Below are 21,103 nucleotides of genomic sequence, written 5' to 3'. Positions count from 1 at the left end.
CTACTCGCCCTAATTATCTTTATCGCTTGTATCAACGTTATAAGGTAGTTAAGATTCTTGAGCTTAGTCTTCCTAAGGGTAATCCTCATGCACCAATCTTACCCACCTTGTTTGTGCCTTCAAGCACCACTTCTGAACCTATTTTACCTTCTCTATCTATTCCTTCAACTCCTATTCTTAAACTTTTAGTTGTTCCTTTTTCAGAACCTATGCTAGTTTATCCTAATTCTTCTACTTTATCTCACAAAATCATTCGTAATCAACATGTCAATTAGCATTGCAAGAATCATCTAGCTAAAAGCTAGGCTTGTACTCTTGCTTCTCCACCCACGTCTTCATCTCAACCTTTACCTTCCTTTGATCATACCATGCATGAGTCTTTGGAAGAAGCTAATCAAGGTAACAATATGAAAATGGATAAACATTATGATTTTGTTCGTATTTTAGATTTTATTAATCTTGATATGGAAGATACTCTTAATGATGAACATGTTTGTAGTGATGATGAATATATTGATGTGGATTATGATTTTCCTAACATGCTTTCTATGTAGCTCACAATCACTTCTAGTGACAAGCATAATGACTCCCACTAGAGTTAGCCTCAAATCTATGCATTTTTGCTTCATTTTAGAGTTAGCCTCCTACACGCATCCATATGCCTGGGTCATTTTTTAATTTTTCTTTTTGGTACATGGAGTTCCTTTGAAGTTGGATCTTTCAATGGATTGACTAACATGCCACATGCACTTGTTAGACCATTCAATTAATCTTCAATGAGTAGTTGACTAGCATGCAACGCACACTTGCTAGATAGTTCAACGACATCTCCTTCAAAGACCTTCTTCCCTTTTCTCTTTTTGCTTCTCTTGTGTGGTTCACAATAAGGCACACAAACCTTATTGGGCTAGTAACTACACCCCTTTTTTAGTGATATCTCTCTTATTGTGATTTTGGATATGATGAAGACTCGAGTCTCTTGGAGGCTTGATGATTTCTTTGTCTCCAAAGTTGAGGAATAAACGTTAATTTGAGAAATCAACCTTAAAATCAATTTCCAAGACCGGAAAATCAACCTTAAAATCAATTTTTGAGTTTTAATGGATTTTCCATTATGTTCAAGGATCTATGGTCATATTTTCAATTACAAATCCAAATCTGCACTTTTCAAAGCTAAAACATAACTTCCTCTACGCATTTCAAAGTGAGTCTTTTATCTTTCATTTCAATTCATATATTTAAATTATGTATATTAATTGGGCTGATTGTATACATTTAACATCTAGATTTACATTACTTAATCAATTAGTTCAAATTTTGCATGCACATTATCACACAGGGACCAAAGAGAGCATTCCCCTTCAATGCATTCATTCTCACAATTCAAATTTAGTATTGATATGGCTTCCTTTTGGACCTTGCTAATCTAATTTGGAATTGAAAAGGTATCATATTTAGAGATTCTCCCTTTCCCTACACATATACTTTGAATGTTTTAGCAAGTAAAGTGGAGGCCTACATCCTATTAAAGTGTCTTCATTTTACCACTAAACAATAACAAACTATTGTTTCAATATGATAGTACAAATTTCTAGGGGAAAAAACAACACATGCTGGATACATGAAAAATGTAACATAATAACTAATAGTAAATTTTCACAACAATCTTAGTATGTAGGTTCCTTACTTTTTGTGGAGGTTCATCCTGAACAAGAAAATACTTAAATTTTTACACATAATATTATACATAGAATTTTAAGAAAACAAGAAAAAATCAGTAATATAAAAAGTAATTTATTAAATTCAATGTAAAAATTCTCTTATATTATTAATAACTTTATATATTTATTAGAATGTATTACAAGAAAATGTCAGTAATATAAATTTAATTTATTAAAATCAATGTAAGAATTCCCTTATATTGTTAATAACTCTATATATATATATATATATAATGATAATGTATTAATATTCTGCGTGGGCTCCTTTGCATTGCAATTGTGCTTGAGTTGTATCTATCTAGAGACATCCGATAAAATTGTCGTTGAGTTGTTTTGATCATATTATGTGGATAATACCGATAATGGGGTTAATACTTCATGTAGGTAATACCTCCATCATATAAAACTTGCTATTTATTTTTAAATTCTATATTTAATATATTTCATTTTTGGTGCACTTGGGTATGTCCGTCATTTACCAGCCTGCAAGTTGGACCCTCAAAGCTTCACTTATTATATGTAAAACTTTTACGTAGAACTGGAAAAGGTCCATCCTTTGGACATATTTTAAATTCTGGTTGCAGGCCTGGACCTCAATATCTCTCTTTACATTCCCTATATATTTATCAACCCACCTACGCTGGTTGATATACAACAATCACCTGCTCTGTTTTATAATCACTACGTACAAACTGCTGTCTGTGATCTCTAAACAGTTACCGAATACAAAGTTCTTTTGGTTCTCTGATCAGGTATAGTTTATGAATGCTATCTGGTGTTGCTTTCATCTTTTTTATTACAGTAAGATCTTGCTAGCATGGTGGTTTGACATTTTTTGTGGATAGAAAGTAATGCTTCATATTGAAATCCATTGCTTTCATGGGTTTAAACTTAAAGTCAGGTTTTACATATCATCTAACTGAAGTCATTTGCAGGATCAACATAATGTTTGGACACCACCACCACCACCCTGATCAGCAACAGCTAGCTCCTCTAGTCTCTATACAAGGGGAAACTGTGAAGATCTACTGTGAAGCCAATCCTGACTACCATCTGGCTAACTTTAATGGCCATGTTGTCATGACAGCGGCTAATGAGTCTAACCCAAATCAGGTTGGTCCTAAAATATCACTTATACTATGAAGAGGGGGTTTTCACAGACCTTGAGAATGAGACTGAGAGTTTAAGAGCTTGGGAAATAAAACTGTTTATTTTATTTGCATTAGTTTGTCAGATCATGGTGTTTCATTGGGTTCAAATCTCTACCTGGTTTATGAGGTGAGATATCTTGTGGGCAGCTGATCTCACCCATGGGGAACTAGTCTCGCCCTAGCTTGCATCGGCTGCTGCTCATCGCTGGGATGGGTCGCAGGAACACCCCTTGTTCATCATCATAAGGATTGAAAACTGTCTATTATGTTTGCATCAATTTGTCAAATCATGGTGTTTCATGGGGTTCAAATCTCTCCCCAGTTTATGAGGTGAGACATCTTGTGGGTGGCTGATCCCACCCATGGGGAACTTGTCTCCCCCTAGCTTGCATCGGTCACTGGTTATAGCTGAGTTGAGTAGTGGGGACACCCCTATTCATCATCATGAAGATTGAAAACTGCCTATTTTATTTGCATCAATTTGTCACATTAGACTAGGTGTCCCATCATCATGAGGATTAAAGGAGAGGTCATCACTAAATGTTCCATGTTCAGGATGAGGAAATAAAGACCATGATCAGAAACATTCATGCAGACATTTTTTTTAGAATTGTTTCTCCCTAATACCATTTAGATTTCTAGAATGATTATCCATGTAGAAATGTTAATTTGTGGTGACCGGTCAGGAAGTACTGTACATACTTTATAATTCTTTGGAAAAAAAAACGTTGGGCCCTATTTTATCAGGAATTTTGGGCCGACATGTAATTAATCATAACCCTACTGTGGCAAAAATACTTGTGTAAAAGGGCTTAGGGTCAAGTATCTTTCATTATGTGTGATACGAAAATTGCTTCTTGTGGTGGTATTGAGCTGTAAGGGATTCCGGATTGTAATCAGGTTGTGATCATTGGATTGTAATAATATTGGACTTGCTATTTGGTGGATCTAACCTAGGGATTGGGTGAACCACGTTAAATATCTTGGTGTCTTGTGTTCTTTTTGTACGATTTATTATTTGCTAATATTGTTTATATTTGCATGTAATTGTTATTTCTGTCTGTGGTTTAATCCTAACAGAAAATACTTGCTGATTGGTAATAATCCTAGGGTTTTCCACCAGTTGATCGTGGCTATTGCATTTTGTTTTGAGATGTCCATGAGTGGGCATATGTTATTTTCAAGATGGCAGATTAAAATAGGTTTACTGATGCTTGGATGTTGCAGCAATGGATAATGGACACTAAATGGAGTGTGAGGGCCAAGGATGAAGCAGGATTCCCTGCATTTGCATTGATAAACAGGGCTACAGGGCAGGCTCTAAGGCATGGACATTCAGAGAGTGAAAGGGTTATGGTCTCTTAAACCCTTGTGTTTTAACATGGTGCTTTGAGGAATTATTAGAGGGTTTAATACTCTGGGACTGACATCATTTGTATGCTTGGATTGTGTAGGTTACGTTGGGTCCATACCACCCTGATGATTTGAATGAGGCTGTTCTGTTTACCCAGAGTGCTGACGTGGGAAGAGGGTATCAATGCATCAGGGCAGTGAGCAATATTCACTTAAATTTGGAAGCCATGTTTAAAGATGATAAACATCATCGTGGACTCCACGAAGGGGCGGCGGTTGCTCTATTCAAATGGAACAAGAAGGAGAATCAGAAATGGAAGATCAGTCCCATCTGTAAGTTCCTATGATCAATTTTTTTCAGCGGGAAGGGGGGCTTTAATATAAAGTGGTTAGCTTTCTGTTACTTAAATGCGATTGCTCTCAAAATTGATTGAGTCTCTGATATTCATAACCGTGATGTTTTTATAGAGTACACTTACAGTGATCTGATATTTGATCATGGAAACCTTAGTGAAAATCGCTTTTGATTTAGCTTCTGATAGTGAAATGATTCTTTTGTATAAAAAATTGTAGGGTTCTATAAAAATCTATTGATGTGTAAGTACTTGACAAATGAAATTTCCTTGATTTAAAGTCAAGGATTGAGAGATGTATATTCGGCTAAATTTGTTTGGGACAATGATCTCTGTCTCATTTCTTATAATATTAGAATCTTGCATTCAGCAAGACTTGGTCTTACTGGTCTTTATAGACTCATCAAAAATCATGCAACTTACAGCAGGCCTTCCTTTCTACTTTTTATTAATAGAAAGTTTATAATAATCTTAAATTCTGATTAGTGAATCTTGATTGCTTGAAAATCTGATTCCTTTAACATTATCTAATTTCTACAATCAATTTTCAATACAGTTTGTTTCTAGATTCAATTCAACGTTTTGAATCACCCTTTATGATCTATTATCAAAACAAGAAAATTAAAAAATTAAAAACAAAATGTAATAATGCATACCGTTTTTCGAAAAACCTAAATGAGCTAAACCTCTCTTAGTTTGATAGTTCTGTAAATCAGGCTTACGGTGATCTGATAATGAAATCACCAAAATCAACGTTTGTTGAACTTTCTTCACTAATTTTATGTATCCTCGTCTAAAATCAGAGACCTTATTTGAGAAGTGAGATTAGTTCTTCTGTATACTCTATAATTTTTACATATATATTTTCATGCTTATCAATATTTTTTTTAGTTTTTTTTAATTGGATGGTTTTCTATTGTTTTTAGTTTTCTTTAATTGGATGGTTTTCTATTGAATCAAGTGATCTGATTAATGAGAAGTCATTGTGACATTAGAATTTCTGAATATTTTATAATGTTTCTATTGAGCCCAAATCAAGGATAGTTCATCACAAAATTGAAAAAGTTCTATAACTCTCTATATCTTTTGTATTGTTTCTATTGGACCAAGTGGTCTGATTAAGGAGATGTCATCATAAAATTCTATAGAGAGTTTCATCTATTTCTCAAAATGTTCTATGATGTCTCTGTTGGATCAAAGATCAACTAGAGGTCATCAGAAAATCTTAGAAAATGTTTACCTGTTTTTCTAAATGGTCTATGATGTTTCGATTAGATCAAGCATGAATTCCAAAGAGGATTATCTATTTTTCTACATGTTCTATGAGCCTCTATTAAATCAAAAGGTCTAACCAAAGAAGAGACATCACAAAATTTCAGAGGATTCTATTTTTTTTCTTAATGTTCAATGATGTCTGCATTGAATCAAGTGGTCTAATCAAGGAGTCTAATCAAGAAGAGGTCGTCATAAAATCTCAACGAGAGTTTTATCTGTGTTTTTTTAAATTAGTCTATGATGTCTCCATCCAATTAAGTGATCGAATTAATAAAAAATTATCCCAAAGTTATAAAAAAATTTGATTTATTTCTATAAAGGTTATATGTTCTCATTTATCAAAACTGAAATTAAATCATTTTTTTTTAAATGTGATAAGTGAGCTTATCTCATGGAGGGTCTCAACATCGTTCATTATACCCTCAAGTTGGAAAGGAGGAACCTCAAGGTCCTGCTGTTAGGATTTATTGTGAAGCCAACCCCAACTTTTTTATGGCTGCCCATGGACAGTTTGCTGTCCTTGCTTTAGGAACCCCAAATGATCCCCACCAGGTAACTTCCATTTGTAATCTTAAAATATTTTCAGGGAATTTACTATTAATTTACTTGAACTTGAATGTGGCTCTTTTTTAACATAATATTAATTTGTCTTGCTAGCAATGGATCAAAGTGGATTCGTGGGGTCTTAGGGTGAAGGATGAAGTTGGATACCCAGCCTTTGCATTGGTGAATAAGGCTACAAAGCAAGCTCTAAAACATGGAAATAAACTATGGGACCAGGTAAGACCATGATACTATCCATTGTCTATGAGCCCACTATCTCGTACGAACTCAGGAAGGGGTGAAAGCATAGAGTAGTTATTTTGTTTTCATTTGAGATTATAATATTGATTTTTCGTAAGCTTACTACCCTGTTGGGAAAGGTTGAAGATATACTGAGACATTTTTTTTTTTAAACTATCTTGCACAAAACTAATCAGGAAAGGCTGAAAGGATACTGTAGGCATGCTGTTTTTATATGGAACTTTGTATATCATATTAATTGCTTATAAGCCCACTATCCTGTACAAATTCAATAGGGAAGGGTTGAAAATATTTGGTAGGCATATTATTTTTTACATCAAATTGGCTGTTTATAAGTAAACTACCTTATACAATCCAATTGGGAGGGACTGAAAACATACAATAGACGTTCTGCTTTTTATATGGGACTCTGTGTATGTATATCATACTGAGTCTTGACTGCTTATAATTCCAGCATCTCGTATAAACCCAATTTGAAATGGCTGAAAGTGTACTGTTTTTTAATACGACTATGTTTATCATATTGAGTGCCTATAAATCTATTATCTTGCACGAACTCAATATAAAAAGACTGAAAGTATAAACTCAATTGAAAAGAGCTGATTGTATAGAGTAGATATATTATTATTATTATTTGGGATTCTTTATATTCTAAATAGGGGAAACGAGCTAGTTGTTGCTCATGTATGCAATACTGTTATCTTCCTCCCAATTACAACCCAAAAAACTCCTACCTGCACCCAAAGATGCCAAAACAAATCACCATGAACACCAATATTTTTTTCCTTTAGTTTTCTTGTTGCTGATTGATCCACTTGCACAAAAAGTACTATAACGGCTATTGGGAGTCTTAGCGGCAGGTATTGGGTGAACATTTCAAAATGGCACTTTTAGACCACCTCGCACTCTACGAGTTCTACAAAGAGTTCTGTAATGTGAGAAAGCCAAAATGTTAGTTTTAAGCTCTTTGCTCACCTACAGAGATTCACCGAAAAAGTGGGCAAATTTTGACATATAGATTAGAAACTGTATATACACGAAGATAATTAATTGTATATTTAAAACCACGTCAAACTCTTGTACTTTTTCAATACAGCAGGCGTATGACTTTTTATTTGGAATTCTGTATATCCTAAATAGATATTTGAACTCTTCCCTTGAGAAGGGCAAAATTCCATGTTGTTTAGACACACGTCAAACGCTTGTTATTTCTCCACCAAACAGAATTGATTTTAGCTCCCTCAGCTCTTTGTGAATTTGTCCATCCCTTAACCCTTTGCTGTTGAAGAATATGTATATGCACTTAAAAATGTGGCTTGTAATTTAATCAGTGAGCTTCACCTGCTTAAAAACCAAATTGAGATAGGAACTATGGTAGCTTAATCTGAAATTTGGAGAATTGTGTGCTGATCTTTTCTGAATGGCTTTGAGCAGATATACTTGGCAGATTATAATCACTACAATTTAGATGAATCATTTATGTGGACCCAAAGTGGAGATGTTGGGCATGGATACCAATGCGTGAGGCCTGTAAACAACATTCAGCTGAATATGGATGCCAAAGGAGCAAACGGTGAAACTGGTGGAATCCACCATGGAAATGAGCTCATTCTCTTCACCTTCAATAAACAGAGCAATCAGAAATGGAAGATGCAGCCTCTTTGTAAGTAACTCAAAATTCTAATAGATGGGTTTTTTTAAAACTTCTTAACTAACCAACCATTTCAATGGCTTAAAATTAAAGCAATCTGTGCGTCTGTTTTTACAACTAACATTTCTGCTTGAATTTTTCATACTTTTAGTACTTGTAGGTCTAGTTTAGATTAATGCAATTTAACTCATTTATTTCCCTTGTATTATACACTGTGTGCAGAGAGGAGGAGGATGCTGGGTAGGCAAATCTAAAAATAAAAGAGAAACTGCAGCAATTTAGATCTTATTTTGTGGCATAGGCTATTTAGCTTTATATTTTACATAGTCTTTGGTTGATAATGTAATTCGTGAGATCCAAAGTGAGTGCAATGTTGGACATGGACTGTATGTTTTGATAAATATGTCAAATTTATTGTCATGATTATATTTGAGCAATATAGAGATCATTAGAGTGACTAAATATGGTAATTTCTTATGCTTTATAATTTATTAGAGCTTTTATCTTCTCAAAACTCTCTCACCAAATATCATTATTTTAAAAAGGATGTGGCTATCTCTACAAAATGTACCGATGATCAAATTTTAAAAAATAAAAAATGCAGTGAATTTTTAAAAAAAAATCAGCATCATTATCTGCATATTTTGTCAACAAAATTGAGAAAAATTACTGTGTTTTCGTGAATCTGAAAAAAAATATGTTAGACTATTTTTTGGCTTTAGTGTAATTTGTCTACTTTAAAAAATCATCTTCGTTAACACGAAGTGAAAATATCTACAACTACAATCCTTCAGGGCTTATAATATACTTGTCACTTCAAATCTGAATTGTATGATTTGTAGTTTGTTTTGTATTTTTTTTTAATTGAATATAAACTTTTAAACAATGAAAACTTATAACATAACAAGTGCCATTGCACTTGTCATATACTAAATTGTAATAAATTTTTGATATAATACAATAAATATATAAAATATTATATTGATTAATTATATAAAATATGACTATAGACATAAAATAAATAAATTATATAAGTACATAATAAACTCATTGTAATAATTTGAAAAATAAAAGTAAAAGTCACTTAAGAGACTATTCTATTCAGACTATATGCTAAAAGTAAAAGTTAATTAAGATTGAACCATATTAATGTAAGAAAATATAAATATATTTTATTCTTAAATTTATAAAATATTATTACAAATTGTTTGATTAATAATTATAGTTCAAATATTAATACATAATTAATAACTAAATTTATAAGTCTAAAAATAGAAATTTTACTGAAAAGAGATTATTTGTGTATATTAAAAATTTGAGTTATGTGATTTAAAGTAACATAAAATTTATGCAATTTTAATAATCGTCTAATAAATGGAACTCGTTCCAACAAACCTATATATGCACCAAATTATCTATAGATAATATCTTGTTGGAAGAAGATTGGGAGAAACGAGTCTCAAAGGTCTTGACAGACCCAAACTCCACCAAAAGCTCTCCTTCAATTTTAATCTTCTCCTAATCCTTCTTGCAACCTCCTTTTGAGGGAGTGTTAAAATAATTCTTTTTCAAGGGCCTTTGTTGTAAACCAAAAAATTGAGGAGACCCTTTCCCTCTTCTAGATGCTTGCATTTACTTAACCAAATCTTCCAAAATAGTATTATCTTGTTCATTTGTGGGCTCACTTGAAGCCCCTAAGTCAAGACCTATTCCATGTTGTTCCTTAACAAGCTAACTCAAAATGGTTGCTTATGCCACAAACTCACCACATCCATACCATTCACACCTCAGATACATTAGTGGGAATTGCTTCCTCTAAAGGTATATGATCCAACACCTCAAACCAGTTAAAACCTTGTCAACTTGCTTATCCCTATAGGGCCTTTTTTCCCTTGTCACTTAGTTTGATATCTAATAGGTAGAAAATCATTCTTATTAGGAACACCTTCTTGCATTGGAGCTTTCCCCTTACACTTATTATCCACCTTAGGAGTAGAGAAATTAAAAGAGCAACCAATACCACTAGCAGGGTCACCTAACCTCTTATTTATTTGAGGAGTCTGTTAGTGAAGATGCCCACACTCATGGTATACCTGACATCAGAAAGGGAGAAATACATAATCCAATTATTGCACTCACTTAGAAGATCCTAAGTTGGTAGATTTCTAAAGAATCTCACAACTAATGATTTGAATCAATTTCAACACAAATCCAAGCAAAGGAATTTACCTTTTTATCAAGGGTTTGCTAAGTAATCATCACAAACTTCCCAAGAAAACCTACAATTTGGGGTAAAATATCTTCCCTCCGAAATTTTGAAGGAAGTTGTGACAAGAAAACCTAAACACAAACCCTTGAGTGTAGCTCCTATGCAGAATTAAAACTCAAATGCCAAAGTTTAACAAACAAGCCCACGCAGTTACAAAAATAAAGCCCTCCTTCAAAAACCCAGTTGCAATATGACATGCAAGAAAAAACCACCAAAAAATAGTTGTTCATAGCAAGCATAATCTACATATCTCCCTCTACTTGCATGAACAATGAATCCAAGCTTTCACAGTTGACAAAGAAATGAAAATTCTAAGAAAATCACTAATTGAAGCATGTTTATTCCAATACTCTACATCCCCATAACCAATTCATGAGAAATAACAAGGACAAGACAATTTCGAGTCCTTGGAAGACAACCATTTACTTTACTTAATTTAGAGCTAGCTCCCACATAAAAAGAGTTAGACCTTGTTGCATGCAAGCTTGAAGAAGATCCATGAAGTGGCACAACACTAGCTAACACTAGACTACTGGAAACCCCGTGCACCTCCATCTAATTAGAAGATGTAAACATAAAAATGATTGACGAAGAAATCCAAACTACAAATGCCCACTCCAAATACCAAACACCAACCATCAAACACCCCTACAAACACCAAAAGCCATTGCATACACCAAATGCCCTTGTAAACATTGAAACCCCATTCCAACCAGTGAAAAATACCCCATACACCACTCCACAAAATGACCACCCCCTACAATAATTTATGTGTTGACATTATTTATTTTTCTACCAATGTAATCTATGAAAGTCTTTATCTTCTTCCAAGAGGATATTATCAATATAGATTTGTTGTAACAAATTCATTTATTAGACTATTATTAAAATTGCATAAATTTTATGTTACCTTAAGGGTATGTGCAGGATCATGGTGTGCCAAAAAGTGGCAATGTGAAAAAAATAGGGTTTGAACACGTCTAAAAGCTCTTCAAAATCCACTCTGACTTTTTTTCACCTATCCAGGTACCAAACCTAGAAAGTAAGGCCCAAGCCTTATCGGATATCCGATATCGGCAACATAAAAATTGGAGGGAAAAGGCACAAAAATTAGAGGGAAAAACAAATTTGTAAGTGATATGACTAATTTGAGTTATGAAATATGTAAAGATATAATATATAATCTATAAATATATAATATAATAACATAACTATTATATATAAAATAATATATAATCTATATATTATATAATAATATAATATTATATTTTATATATATATATATATATAACATAACGTAAAGATATAATATATAATCTATTAATATATAATAATATATTATGTTATTATTATTATTATCTATAAATATAATATATATTATTATAATATATTATTATTATTTTTACTATATTTTTATTAAATATAATAACGTAATATATTATATATATGTTATTAATACATATTATTATTATTATCATATATAAATTATAATCTATAATATATTTTTTTTAATTTTTTTTTTGAAAAAAGGGGTAAAAATTTATTCAAATAAAATCGGGTTATAGAAGGCCTCAGGCCCAAACAACCAAATCACCAACCCAACACCAATTACGTTCTATCCCTTTCCACTAATTGCTCAAAGGTCCCACCAAGATCAGCAGGAAGATCATCTCTATCAAAGATATCCCAACCAACACCCTTCTCTGATGCCCATTTTGCCAAGACATCAACCACTCCATTCCATTCCATTCCCTAGGAATATGACAGAAAAAGATCCCATCCACAAAGCTTCTCAAGTGGAGAATCTCTCTAACAATAGAGGCAATTTGCCAACTAGATTCATCCACTCTCCGATTATTTATCATACCCACAACTATCTGAGAGTCAGACTCACACACCATTCTCCTCCATCCAAGAGAGCAAGCCCGCTCCATAGCCACTTTAATGGCCAAAGCATCCATCACGTTATTAGAATGAAATCCTTTGTGAATAGAGAATATGAAAATAACATTGCCATCTGCATCTCTCTCAATCCCCCCCACTCCAGCCTGTCTAGGATTCCCACGGGAGGAGCCATTAGTGTTAATCTTTAGGATTGTTGTTGGAGGAGGACTCCATCGCCCCACTCTAAAAATCTTCCTCTTACGTGGCTAAGATCTCTTACTACTACTAGTTCCAAATCCTTTATCCACTAATCCTAAATTCCTGATAATATAAGAATCACTAGGATCCACTGGCTCTGATATATCACATTTAGCAGAGATAGTCTCTTGAACCCTGGTTAGGATCAACTGCCACAGTTTAGTGGCTCCCAAGCTGGAATTACAGAAAATTCGACGATTACGCTCCAACCAAAGATTCCACAGAATGAGAGAAGGACCAATAGCCCAGGCCACCTGAAGGAATGAAGTTTTCGAAGGGGGTCTGCCAAGGCTACCCCAAAATTCAATAAGAGATTCGGCATGAATATAGCTATGGCACCACGCCTCCCACCACTTATGCCAAATCTCCCTAGAGAGAGGACATAAGAAGAAAACATGAGAACCATCTTCCTCATCCATCATACATAGGGGAAAGAAAGAGGGTCCCTGAAACCCTCTTCGCTGGAGATTATCCCAAGTAAGACACTTATTTTGTGCAACCAACCAAAGAAAAAAATTACATTTCGGCCAAGAAAATTTATTCTAGACCTGCCTCCACCAGGGAACCTCCTAGACAACATTACATTGGCTATCCATCCGAGCATACCCCTAGGCCACACTGAACTTACCTTTAGGGCAAGGTCCCCAAGCTAGGATGTCTTTGTCTTTAGAAGAGCTACAAAGCCTAGAAGAGAGAATATGAGCCAGTTCAGCCCGAATCTCTGGAGAGCCCCCCATGGGATGAATCTGTGGATCCTTCCAACTAGCCACATCCATCAATCCACACCTCTGAACAGCCTTGAAGTGAGCTACTGTGGTCCAACCTGTAGAAGAAAATACCTGATACAGAGCCAGAAGGTGGGGAAAACTGGAGAGAATAGGAGGGTGGCCATCTCAAGAATCTTGCCAGAATAACACACTTGACCCCTCATTACAGATCCAGAAAAGGCCATCCTTAAGAAGAGGAGCACCCCTTTTAAGGGTGTCCCAAATAAAGGACCCCTTACCATCAAGCTCAAGTCTAGGAATGTCCTAGACCTCCACTCCTTGGAAATACTTATGGGTCAGAATCTTGGCCCAATCCCGGTCTTGATTCTTGCACCATCTCCAGTATAACTTTGAAGCAAGAGCTTTGACCCCGAGAGCCATACATTTAAGGCCAAGACCCCCACCAAACTTAGGTAAGCAAACAGTGTCCCAATTGATTAAGATCCATTTAGAGGATTGGAGATTGCCTAACCAAAGGAATTGTCGTGAAAAAGCATCAAAATCTTTCATAACTCCCATGGGAGGGGTTTGTACTAAACACCTGTAAATAGGAAGAGCCTGAATCACTATCTTGAGTAGGGTAACCCTCCCAGCTGATGAGAGCCACCTATGTGTCCAATGCCTCACTCTGTTATGAAATTTTTCAAGAAGACCTTGCCAATATTCTTTCCGTTGAGACACCAAAGCTAAAGGAACTCTGAGATAGATCAAAGGGAGGGATCCAACTTGAAACCTGAGAATTCTAGCAACCCTAAGCTGAATCGACTAAGGAGTATTAAAGAAATAAATAGAAGATTTATCTTCATTAATTTTTTGTCCAAAAGCTTTCAAATAAGTATCCAAAATCTTTCTGAAGTTCCTTGCCTCGTTAGCAGTAGCCAAGCCCATCAGGCCAGTATCATCCACAAATTGAAGGTGCGCATATGCAGGAATATCATTGCACCACTTCCACCCTTGAATAATTCCTAGATCTTCTTGACATTTTATAAATCTTCCCAAGCCCTCTGCCATAATGATAAAAACATATGGAGAGATAGGATCCCCCTGACGGAGTCCTCGAGAAGCAGAGAACAGGTCAGTAGGTTCTCCATTAATAAGAACCGAAAAGGATGGGGAAGACACATAGTTGAGAACCCAATCCACCCATTCCGTAGTAAATCCAAAAGCTAGAAGCACACGACCCAAAAATTCCCAACTAACTCGGTCATATGCTTTAGCTAAGTCCAGCTTAATAAACATAGCCTTTTCCTTGGACATGGCCATAGAGTGAATAGCTTCTGAAGCAATAACCACCCCATCAAGAATCTATCTCCCACTAACAAAACCTCCCTGTTCCTCAAAAATCAGAGTGGTAAGGAAAGGCTTAAGCCTCTCAGCAATAAATTTTGTGATGATTTTGTATGTGACATTACATAGAGCAATGGGTCTGAACTGATCCAACCTGTTAGCCCCATCAATCTTGGGAATGAGAGCCAGAAAAGTAGCATTCATAGATTTGAGCATTTGTTTATTTTGATATGACTCCTAGACAACATCTAGAAGATCAAATTTAATAACTTCCCAAAATTCTTTGAAAAATTCAATGGGAAACCTGTCTGGGCCCAGGGCTTTACCTTTCGGCATACCAAAAACCACTTTCTCTAGTTCCTTAATTATAATAGGTTTTAAAAGACTTCTGTTCATACTACTAGAAACAAGATGAGGAATGCACTCTAAGATAGACCTAGTCTCCTCCAAAGAAGCAGGGTCTTCCTTAGACAAGAGTTGAGAAAAATATCAGATAGCCTCTGAAGCAATTGCCTCCTTGGAACATAACTGATCTCCAGAAGTAGAGACAAGAGAAGTGATAGAATTCCCAAACCTTCGGGCTTTGATAGTGTTGTGGAAGAAAGCTGTGTTTCTATCTCCCTCCTGCAACCAGTCCACCCAAGAATTTTTCTTCCAAAATATTTCCTCCCGAAGCTCCTATTCTTCAACTTTCTTCAGAGCAGAGGATTCTTGAGACATCAAATCTGGGGTCATGCCTAGGTCCCTGATCTGGCGAGTGACATTATCCAACCTTATTTGAGCATCTCTCAAATGCTCTTGCAGGTTTCCAAAGTATTGTTTGTTCCACTTCTTCAACTTGAACTTAACATGCTGATGTCTCTTCTTGAAGGAGTACATGGAAGTTCCATGCGGAGGCCTACCCTCATACCACGAAGCTATCATAAGATCCTGCAGGGAGTGATCCCTCAACCACATTAGCTAAAACTTGAAAGAGGGATTCTTGGAGGTCTTGAAAGGGGTGACAATGAGCCTAATAGGCCAGTGATCAGAGCCTCTCCAATCAATAATATCTAAACTAATAGTCCATCTACTATGCATCCAATAGTAGGATACTAGGAATCTATCGAGCATTTAAGAAATAGCCTCTATCCCACTCCTTCTGTTGTTCGAGGTGAATATACCAGAATTGGGTTTAACATCAATAAGATTCAAAGAACCAATATTATCTCTAAGTATACTAGAAGAAGGACCAAGGCGAGAATGCCCACCCCTCTTCTCCTCTAGACTCATAATAGCATTAAAATCTCTAGCCACAATCCAAGGAAGAAAGGGGTCCAGAGAACGGACAAACATAATATGAGACCACATATGAGATTTACCTACCAAATCACTAGGAGCATAAATATTAGAGAATAAGCACCTTTCACCTGTCTCAAAATGAGAAGCCAAGAAAGAGATGGAAGACCTGCTCACTATCCACCACAAAGGAGTCACCTTCGTAGGATTCCAAAGACAAGCAAGGCCCCCCAAGCTCCCTTGAGCACTTACTCCCTGCCAGCAACCATGGGGCCAAATCTTTGGTCCATAGTTATCCAAATCATCAACTGAAAGCTTAGTTTCCTAAATAAACAAAACATCTGGAGAATGAGACTCTATCAATATACGAACAACCTTTTGCCTAGGGATGCTACTCAACCCCCTCACATTCCAAGATAGAATAATCATTTAGAAGACTATGAGAAGTGAGAGTCAATGGGCATCACTAACCCAACCTCAACAAAAGTTTCACCCATCATCTTAACCTTCTCTTGATCCGTCTTCCTTCCACTCTTAGTAGACTTCTCTGCATTCCCCTTTTTAAAAGGCTTGTGTTGCAAACCTAAAGTGGAAGCAGCTTTAGAGCCTTTTGTATTGTCAGGCACCCCTTTCTTGATGGGAAGGTTTGCAACTACAATACATGGAGCATCACCGGGATGCGACCCTCCAAAAATATCACACCTAATCTACTGAACCACTCCATCTGATCCAACTGGCTAGCCTTGCTCTTTCTCAGCAACCTGGACCACAATCCTATCCTCCTAGAGCTAGGGAGCAAAAAAGGACCCATCACCCGGGGGTACCTCAATAGGGATTCCTTCCTCTTGAACCAAATTCTCTAGAACATTAAACCTGTTAAAAGTACCATCATTTTGTCTTTCCATCCAAGTTCTCTTTTGCCCCTTTCCTTTATTACGCGGCTTAACAGGGATAAAACCCTCCTTATCCGTAGAGGGACCATTTGGCATTTGGGCCTTACCCTTGTCTTCCTTAGGAGTCGGTACAGCGGTCGTAGATGATTGAGAAGTTTTATACCTGGGGCATTTGCGCTGTAGGTGCCCATACTCACGATAAATTCTGCATCTGAAGGGTAAAGTCTCGTAGTCCAACTGTTGAACCCATGAAGAAGTGCCCATACAAATTTCCATAGAATCAGGAAGCAGATTATTCAGATCCACTTCCACACAAATTTGAGCATATGAAATTACTTTTCTATCTTGGGTTAGTGTGTCCAACCAACCAGTTTCCCTAGCAGAAGCGATATCGAGTGAAGGATGTCCTATCTCCAAAATTCCAGAGGCAATCGAGGAAGCCTAACCCACATAGGGACCCGAGATGGGATCTCCTCAGAGGAGTTAAATCCAATGTGCCAGGGTTTGAGGAAAAGCCCAACCTGGTTAAAGAAATATGGGCCTCCCTCAAAGACCTTGTTCCTGTCTGACATAATTGAGAAAATAACCAAAAAATAGTTGTTGCTCGCCAGAAGAATTTCCATATCCCCTTTTGGGTTCCATATCTGATGTGCCCACGATTCCAGCACAGGAAGGGAAAGCTGGAGACCTAAAAACTTACATATGAGTGCATGCCTGCCCCAATACTCCACTTCCTCTGAAAACTATTCTGGTTGAATGATTAACACCGGTCGATCATCAGATCACTCCAAACACCCATTCTTCTTCTTGATACAGACAAAATCTTTTGATGATGATGCATGCATCCCAGATGGAGTATTGAAACCCTTGCCTTCAGGCCCTCCCCACACCAAAAGAGAGGACTTAGCCATCACCAAATCCTCAGATAAAATCTGAGATGGGACCTCCGATTGCCCCATGAGCAGGGACCAAACCCAAACACCAATAAAAATAATGAAGCCACAAAAACCCACCCCCAGCTGTTTGCCCCACACCGATTGCCCCGAATCAGAAAGGCAGTAGACGTAGGCCCGCCCCTGCCGGTCGCACCACTACCCATGCACGCAGATCCCCACCCCTCTATCTAGTAATGGCGCAACTTGCTCAAACTACCCCTGCGAACCAGACACAACTCAATCACCACCACCACTGGATGCCCAACATCGGGCCTAGGGCACACAGGCCCTAGTGCCTGCATGTCGCGTGACGCTCGCCATCCTCTCTCAATATATTATTATTATCATATGTAAATTATAATATATAATATATTATGTTATTATTATCATAATCTATAAATTATATATATATATGATTGTTATACTATATTATTATTATTATTTTTACTATATTATTTCTAATGGAGTCATTTATATGGGTCAAAAGGGCTCAATGGATGACCTATAACCCCTTTCGACACATTCCATGATGACATATGTTCATAAGGGATCCTAGGACCTCTAGGGACATATTAGAATAGTTTATATGGGTCAAAGGGGGTCACAGGATGACCTATGAACCCTTTCGACACATTATCAGATGTCATTTGTCCCTAGGGGTCCTAGGACACTTACGGACATATTAAAATCATTCACATGGGTCAAATGGAGTCATAGGGTGACCAATGACCACCTTCAACAAATTCCACTATGACATATGTCCTTAGGGGTCCTAAGACCCCTAGGGACATATTAGAATCATTCAAATGGGTCGAAGGGGATCATAGGGTGACATATGACACCCTTCGACACATTCCAAGATGACACATGTCCCTAAGGGTACTAAGACCCCTAGAGACATATTAGAATCTTTCATATGGTTTGAAGGGACGTATTAGAATCTTTCATATGGTTTGAAGGTGAACTATGACCCCCTTCGACACATTACATGATGACATATGTCCCTAGGGCTCCTAGGACACCTAGGGACATATTAGAATACTTCATATCGATCAAAGGGGGTCATAGGTTGACCTATGACCCCCTTTGGCCCATTAAATGATGACATATGTCTCTAGGGGTCCTAGGACCCCTAGGAACATTTCAGAATCATTCTTATGGGTCAAAGGGGCTTATAGGGTGACCTATGACCCCCTTTGACCCATTAGATGATGACATATGTCCCTAGGGGTCCTAAGACCCCTAGGGACATATTAGAATCGTTCTTATGGGTAAAAAGAGGTCATAGGTTGAATTATGACCCTCTTTGACACATTACATGATGACATATGTCCCTAGGGTCCTAGAACACCTATGGACATATTAGAATGCTTCAAATGGGTCAAAAGGTGTCATAGGTTAACCTATGACCCCCTTCGACCCATTAAATGATGACATATATAGCTAAGGGTCCTAGGACCCCTAGGGACATATTATAATCATTCTTATGGTTCAAAGGGGGTCATAGGTTGACCTATAACCCCCCCTGACCCATTACATGACGACATATGTCCCTAGGGGTCCTAGGACCCCTAGGGACATATTAGAATGTTTCATATGGATCAAAGGGGGTCATAGGTTGACCTATGACCCCCTTCGACCCATTAAATAACAACATATATCCCTAGGGGTCTTAGGACCCCTACGGACATATTAGAATCTTCGACCCATTACATGATGACATATGTCCCTAGGGGTCCTAAGATCCCTCGGGACATATTAGAATCATTCATATAGGTTAAAGGGGGTCATAGATTGACGTATGACCCCGTTCAACCCATTACATAATGACATATGTCCCCAGGGGTCCTAGGATCCCTCGGGACATATTAGAATTGTTCATATGGGTCAAAGGGGATCATAGGTTTACCAATGACCCCCTTTGACCCGTTAAATGATGACATATGTCCATACCAGTCCTAGGACCCCTGGGGACATATTAGAATTGTTCTTATGGATCAACGGGGGTCATAGGTTGACCTATGACCCCCTTCAACCCATTAAATGATGATATTTATCCCTAGGGGTGATAGGACCCCTAAGGACATATTAAAATCGTTCTTATGGATCAAAGGGGGTGATAGGTTGACCTATGACCCCCTTCGACCCATTACATGATGACATATGTCCCTAGGGGTCCTACGACCCCTAAGAGTATATTATAATCCTTCTAATAGGTCGAATGATTACCTAATGACATATGTCCATAGGGATCCTAGGACCCCTAGGGACATATTAGAATGCTTCATATGGGTCAAAATAGGTCATAGGTTGACATATGACCCCCTTCAACCCATCAAATGATGACATATCTCCTTAGGGGTCCTGGGACCCCTAGGGACATATTAGAATCATTTTTATGGCTCAAAGGGGGTCATAGGTTAACCTCTGCCCCCTTTGACATATTACATGACGACATGTCCCTAGGAGTCCTAACATATTAGATTCATTCATATGGGTCAAAGGGGGTCATAGGTTGACCTATGACCACCTTCAACTCATTAAATGATGACATATGTCCCTAGGGGTCCTGGGACCCCTAGGGACATATTAGAATCATTCTTATGGGTCAAAGGGGGTCATAGATTGACCTATGACCCCCTTCGACCAATTACATGATGACATATGTCCCTTGGGGTCCTAGGACCCCTAGGAACATCTTAGAATAGTTCATGACCCATTACATGATGACATATGTCCCTAGGGGTCCTAGGACCCCTAGGGACATATTAGAATCTTTCATATGGGTCAAAAGGAGTCATAGATTGACCTCTGACCTCCTTCGACCCATTACATGATGACATATGTCCCTAGGGGTCTTAGGACCCATATGGACATATTAGAATTGTTCATATGGATTAAAGGGGGTCATAGCTTGACCTATGATCCCCTTCGACCTATTAAATGATGGCATATGTTCTTAGGGGTCTTAGGACCCCTAGAGACATATTAGAATCATTCGTATGGGTCAGAGGGAGTCATAGGTTGACCTATGACCACCTTCGACACATTGCATGATGACATATGTCTCTAGGGGTCCTAGGAACCTTAGGGACATATTAGAATGCTTCATATGGGTCAAATAGAGTCATATGATGACCTATGACCCCCTTTTAGCCATTAAATGACAAGATATGTCTGTAGGGATCCTAGGACCCCTAGGGACATATTAGAATCGTTCTTAT

At 37.1% G+C, this 21,103-nt stretch overlaps 1 protein-coding gene across 1 annotated transcript in view; it reads left to right on the top strand.

Moving 5' to 3' along the window:
* The first annotated feature begins 2,666 nt into the window (after positions 1 to 2,666).
* Positions 2,667 to 21,103, top strand: part of LOC149528878 (ricin B-like lectin R40G2) — a 182,092-nt gene continuing 163,655 nt past the window's right edge. Inside the window, exons 1-6 of the mRNA XM_089810088.1 lie at positions 2,667 to 2,834; positions 4,100 to 4,222; positions 4,327 to 4,558; positions 6,233 to 6,405; positions 6,511 to 6,633; positions 8,092 to 8,320. Of these exons, the coding sequence (XP_089666214.1) occupies positions 2,667 to 2,834; positions 4,100 to 4,222; positions 4,327 to 4,558; positions 6,233 to 6,405; positions 6,511 to 6,633; positions 8,092 to 8,320 (1,048 nt within the window). The remainder of the gene's footprint in view (positions 2,835 to 4,099; positions 4,223 to 4,326; positions 4,559 to 6,232; positions 6,406 to 6,510; positions 6,634 to 8,091; positions 8,321 to 21,103) is intronic.

The sequence above is a fragment of the Cupressus sempervirens genome, chromosome 11 (assembly GCF_028749045.1).
Source record: "Cupressus sempervirens isolate cs-2001-9-10 chromosome 11, ASM2874904v1, whole genome shotgun sequence".
NCBI classification, from domain to species: Eukaryota; Viridiplantae; Streptophyta; class Pinopsida; order Cupressales; family Cupressaceae; genus Cupressus; species Cupressus sempervirens.
Note: the sequence above shows the minus strand (reverse complement) of the source record. Positions and strands in the feature narration are given on the sequence as shown.